Consider the following 6,000-nt stretch of genomic DNA (forward strand, 5'->3'; position numbering starts at 1 on the left):
CCCCAAAATCTCCTAAAATTGTCCCAAAATCCCCTAAAATTACCCCAAAAACACCTCAAAAATCCCCCAAAACAACCCCTAAAATCACCCCCAAAAATCCCCTAAAAATCACCCCCAAAATCCCCTAAAATCACCCCCAAAATCCCTAAAATTACCCCCAAAAACCCCCTAAAATCACCCCCAAAATCCCCTAAAAATCCCCCAAAATCCCCCCAAAATCCCCTAAAATTACCCCAAAAATCCCCTAAAATCACCCCTAAAATCACCCCAAAATCCCCTAAAATCACCCCTAAAATCACCCCAAAATCCCCTAAAATCACCCCTAAAATCACCCCTAAAATCACCCCCAAAATCCCCTAAAATCCCCCCAAAATGCCCCAAATTCACCCCAAAACCACGCTGGGAACAGCCCCACAACAGCCCGAAATTCCCCTTCAAACCTCCACAAAGCCCACCCAAAACCTCAATTTGGGGGGATTTTGGGGGATTTGGGGGGGATTTTGGGGGATTTTGGGGGGTATTTTGGGGTGATTTTGGGGGGATTTTGGGGTGTATTTTGGGGTGTATTTTGGGGTGTATTTTGGGGTGTATTTTGGGGTGATTTTGGGGGTATTTTAGGGGTATTTTAGGGGTGATTTTAGGGTATTTTTGGGGTGATTTTGGCGTGTATTTTGGGGTGATTTTGGGCTGTTTTGGTGACTCACTGCGGTAGCTCAGGTTCTCAGGGTAGGTGACCTCAGGGGGATTTTTGGGGTGATTTTGGGGGTATTTTTGGGGTATTTTGGGGTGATTTTGGGGTGTATTTTGGTGACTCACTGCGGTAGCTCAGGTTCTCCGGGTAGGTCACCTCAGGGGATTTTGGGGTGATTTTGGGCTGGATTTTGGGATATTTTTGGGGGGTATTTTGGGGTGATTTTGGGGTATTTTGGGGTGATTTTGGAGTGATTTTGGGCTGGATTTTGGGGTATTTTTGGGGTATTTTTGGGGTGATTTTGGGCTGTTTTGGTGACTCACTGCGGTAGCTCAGGTTCTCAGGGTAGGTGACCTCAGGGGGATTTTTGGGGTGTATTTCTGGGGTGATTTTGAGGAATTTTGGGGTATTTTGGGGTGATTTTGAGGAATTTTGGGGTGTATTTTTGGGGTGATTTTGGCGTGTATTTTGGGGTGATTTTGGGCTGTTTTGGTGACTCACTGCGGTAGCTCAGGTTCTCAGGGTAGGTGACCTCGGGGTGATTTTGGGGTGATTTTGGGGGGATTTTGGGGGTATTTTTGGGGTGTATTTTGGGGTGTATTGGGTATTTTGGGGTGTATTTGGGGGGGATTTTGGGGTATTTTTGGGTGTATTTTGGGGCATTTGGGGTGATTTTGGGGTATTTTTGGGATATTTTTGGGGGGTATTTTGGGGAGTATTTTGGGGTATTTTTGGGGTGTATTTTGGGGCATTTGGGGTGATTTTGGGGTATTTTTGGGATATTTTTGGGGGGTATTTTGGGGAGTATTTTGGGGTATTTTTGGGGTGTGTTTTGGGTTATTTTTGGGGGGTATTTGGGGTGTATTTTGGGGTGATTTTGGAGTATTTTGGTGACTCAATGCCGTAGCTCAGGTTCTCAGGGTAGGTGACCTCAGGGGGGATTTTGGGGTGTATTTTGGGGTGTATTTTGGGGTATTTGGGGTGATTTTGGGGTATTTGGGGTGATTTTGGGGTATTTTTGAGGTGATTTTGGGGTATTTTTGGGGTATTTGGGGTGTATTCTGGGGTCATTTTGGGGTTATTTTGGGGTATTTTGGGGTGATTTTGGGCTGGATTTTGGGGTATTTTTGGGGTATTTTTGGGGTGTATTTTGGAGGTATATTGGGGGATTTTTGGGGTGATTTTGGGGTATTTTGGGCTGGATTTTGGGGTGAATTTTGGGGTGATTTTGGGCTGTTTTGGTGACTCACTGAGGTAGCTCAGGTTCTCCGGGTAGGTGACCTCAGGGGTCTATTTGGGGTATTTTGGGGTATTTTGGGGGTATTTTGGGGTATTTTTGGGAGGTATTTTGGGGTGATTTTGGGCTGTTTTGGTGACTCACTGCGGTAGCTCAGGTTCTCAGGGTAGGTGACCTCAGGGGGATTTTGAGGTGATTTTGGGGGGTGATTTTGGGGTATTTTGGGCTGGATTTTGGGGGTATTTTGGGGTGATTTCGGGGTGTATTTTGGGGTGTATTTTGGGGTGATTTTGGGGTGTATTTTGGGGAATTTTGGGGTGATTTTGGGGGGTATTTTGGGGTGATTTTGGGGGTATTTTTGGGGTGATTTTGGGGTGATTCCGGGGTGTATTTTGGGGTGATTTTAGGGGGTATTTTGGGGTGATTTTGGGGTATTTTTGGGCTGGATTTTGGGGGATTTAGGGCTGGATTTTGGGGTATTTTTGGGGTATTTTGAGGTGATTTTGGGCTGTATTTTGGTGACTCACTGCGGTAGCTCAGGTTCTCCGGGTAGGTCACCTCAGGGTTATTTATGGGGTGTATTTCTGGGGTATTTTGGGCTGGATTTTGGAGTGATTTTGGGCTATTTTTGGGGTATTTTGGGGTGATTTTGGGGTGTATTTTGGTGACTCACTGCGGTAGCTCAGGTTCTCCGGGTAGGTCACCTCTCCACGTGCCACATCCCCGTTGGCTCTGCTGCCTGCAGACACCTCCGTGAGCCCCCCCCCCCAAATTTGGGTACCCCAAACCCCCTCCCAAATCCTCCCCACCACCCACCCCTCCCCCAATACCTGCAGCCTCCTCCTCGGGCGGATTTTGGGCCGTTTTTGGGGCCGTTTTCGGGGTCCCCCCCCGGCGCTGCCGGCACCATTTGTTGACGTCGTGGAAGGAGAAGAGTTTGAGGAAGAGCACGGTGTGGATGGCCAGGGCGAAGGCGGCGCCCACTGCGCGATTCGGGGGGGGGTCAGAGGGGGTCCCAGGGGGGGGTGAACCCCAAATTTGGGGTGCCCCGAGGAGCCCCCCCCAGCTCACCCGGGGTGACGGAGGGCAGCAGCAGCACCACGGCCGCCGGGAAGCACAGGATGCTCAGCAGGTTGAGGGCGTGCAGAGCCGAGCCCGCCCGCTCCGACAGACAGCCCTGCCCGGGGGGTGGGGAGGGCTCACAGGGAGCCCGGAAGACCCCCAAAAGCCACCCCAAATACCCCCAAAATACCCCCGAAATATCACTGGAATACTGCCCAAAATATCCCCAAAAGCCACCCCAAATACCCCCAAAAATACCCCCAAAATATCACTGGAATACTGCCCAAAATACCCCCGAAAGCCACCTCAAATACCCCCAAAAATACCCCCGAAAGCCACCCCAAATACCCCCAAAAATACCCCCAAAATACCCCGATAGCCACCCCAAATACCCCCAAAAATACCCCCGAAATATCACTGGAATACTGCCCAAAATACCCCCGAAAGCCACCCCAAATACCCCCAAAAATACCCCCGAAATATCCCTGGAATACTGCCCAAAATACCCCCAAAAGCCACCCCAAATACCCCCCAAAATACCCCCAAAATATCCCTGGAATACTGCCCAAAATACCCCCAAAAGCCACCCCAAATACCCCCAAAAATACCCCCAAAAGCCACCCCAAATACCCCCAAAAATACCCCCGAAAGCCACCCCAAATACCCCCAAAAATACCCCCAAAATATCACTGGAATACTGCCCAAAATACCCCCGAAAGCCACCCCAAATACCCCCAAAAATACCCCCAAAATATCCCTGGAATACTGCCCAAAATACCCCCAAAAGCCACCCCAAATACCCCCCAAAATACCCCCAAAATATCCCTGGAATACTGCCCAAAATACCCCAAAAGCCACCCCAAATACCCCCAAAAATACCCCCAAAAGCCACCCCAAATACCCCCAAAAATACCCCCGAAAGCCACCCCAAATACCCCCAAAAATACCCCCAAAATATCACTGGAATACTGCCCAAAATACCCCCGAAAGCCACCCCAAATACCCCCAAAAATACCCCCAAAATCCACCCCAAATACCCCCAAAAATACCCCCGAAAGCCACCCCAAATACCCCCCAAAATACCCCCAAAATATCCCTGGAATACTGCCCAAAATACCCCCAAAAGCCACTCCAAATACCCCCAAAAATACCCCCGAAATATCACTGGAATACTGCCCAAAATACCCCCGAAAGCCACCCCAAATACCCCCCAAAATACCCCCAAAATATCACTGGAATACTGCTCAAAATAACCCCGAAAGCCACCCCAAATACCCCCAAAAATACCCCCAAAATATCCCTGGAATACTGCTCAAAATAACCCCGAAAAATACCCCAAATACCCCCAAAAATACCCCCAAAAGTCACCCCAAATACCCCCAAAAATACCCCCAAAAGTCACCCCAAATACCCCCAAAAATACCCCCAAAAGCCACCCCAAATACCCCCAAAAATACCCCCAAAATATCCCTGGAATACTGCCCAAAATACCCCCAAAATCCACCCCAAATACCCCCAAAAATACCCCTGAAATCCATCCCAAATACCCCCAAAATACCCCCGAAAGCCACCCCAAATACCCCCAAAAATACCCCCGAAAGCCACCCCAAATACCCCCAAAAATACCCCCGAAAGCCACCCCAAATACCTCCCGGAATACCCACAAAATATCCCTGGAATACTCCCAAAAATCCACCCCAAATACCCCCGAAATACCTCCCAAAACCGACCCAAAATACCCCCGAAATCCACCCCAAATACCTCCCAAAATAGACCCCAAATACCCCCAAAATCCACCCCAAATACTCCCAAAATAGACCCCAAATATCCCCAAAATCCACCCCAAATACCTCCCGAAATACCCACAAAATATCCCTGGAATACTGCCCAAAATACCCCCGAAATACCCCCAAATCCACCCCAAAATATCCCCGAAATACCCACAAAATATCCCTGGAATACTGCCCAAAATCCACCCCAAATACCCCCAAAATCCAGCCAAAATACCCCCAAAATACCTCCCAAAATCGATCAAAAATACCCCCAAAATCCACCCCAAAATACCCCCAAATCCCACCTCAAATACCTCCTAAAATCGACCCAAAATACTCCCAAAATCCACCCCAAATATCCCTGGAATACTCCCCAAAATCCACCCCAAATACCCCCAAAATCCACCCCAAAAAGCCCTGAAATACCTCCCAAAATACCCCCAAAATACCCCCAAATACCCCCAAATACCCCCAAAATACCCCCCAAATCCACCCCAAATATCCCCAAAATACTCCCCAAAATCGACCCAAAATACTCCCAAAATCCACCCCAAATATCCCTGAAATACTCCCCAAAATATCCCCAAAATCGACCCCAAATACCTCCCAAAATACCCCTAAAATACCCCCAAAATCCACCCCAAATATCCCTGAAATACTCCCCAAAATCGACCCCAAATACTTCCCAAAATCCACCCCAAATACCCCCAAAATCCACCCCAAATACCCCTGAAAGCCACCCCAAATATCCCCCTAAACTCCCCCAAATCCCCCCCAAAAAACCCCAAATCCCCCCAAAATCCCCCAAAACCCCCCCAAAATCCCCCAAACCCCCCCAAACCCCCCCAAAATCCCCCCAAAATCCCCCAAAATCCCCCCTAATTCCCCAAAATCCCCCAAAACCTCCCCAAAATCCCCCTAAACTCCTCAAAATACTCCCAAAACCCCTCAAATTTCCCCCAAAATCCCCCCAAAATCCCCCCAAAATACTCCCAAATCCCCCCAAAATCCCCCCAAATTTCCCCCAAAATCCCCCTAAACTCCCCAAAATCCCCCAAATCCTCCAACCCCCCCCAATTTCCCCCAAACCCCCCCAAATTTCCCCCCAAATCCCCCCCAACCCCCCCAAGATCCCCCCAAAATCTCCCGAAAACCACCCCCAAAAGTCCCCCAAAACCCCCCCCCAAAACCCCCCCAAAATCCCCCAAAATCCCCCAAAACCCCCCAAAATCCCCCAA

The 6,000-nt window shown here is 49.2% G+C and overlaps 1 protein-coding gene across 1 annotated transcript in view; it reads right to left on the reverse strand.

Annotated features, from left to right (window-relative positions):
• DGAT1 (diacylglycerol O-acyltransferase 1) overlaps positions 1–6,000 on the reverse strand; it is a 51,322-nt gene that overhangs the window by 28,871 nt on the left and 16,451 nt on the right. The window contains exons 5-7 of the mRNA XM_059849132.1: positions 3,000–3,201; positions 2,759–2,911; positions 2,602–2,667 (exon numbers count right to left, since the gene is read on the reverse strand). Of these exons, the coding sequence (XP_059705115.1) occupies positions 2,602–2,667; positions 2,759–2,911; positions 3,000–3,201 (421 nt within the window). The remainder of the gene's footprint in view (positions 1–2,601; positions 2,668–2,758; positions 2,912–2,999; positions 3,202–6,000) is intronic.

This window comes from Haemorhous mexicanus, chromosome 1 (assembly GCF_027477595.1).
Source record: "Haemorhous mexicanus isolate bHaeMex1 chromosome 1, bHaeMex1.pri, whole genome shotgun sequence".
NCBI lineage: Eukaryota > Metazoa > Chordata > Aves > Passeriformes > Fringillidae > Haemorhous > Haemorhous mexicanus.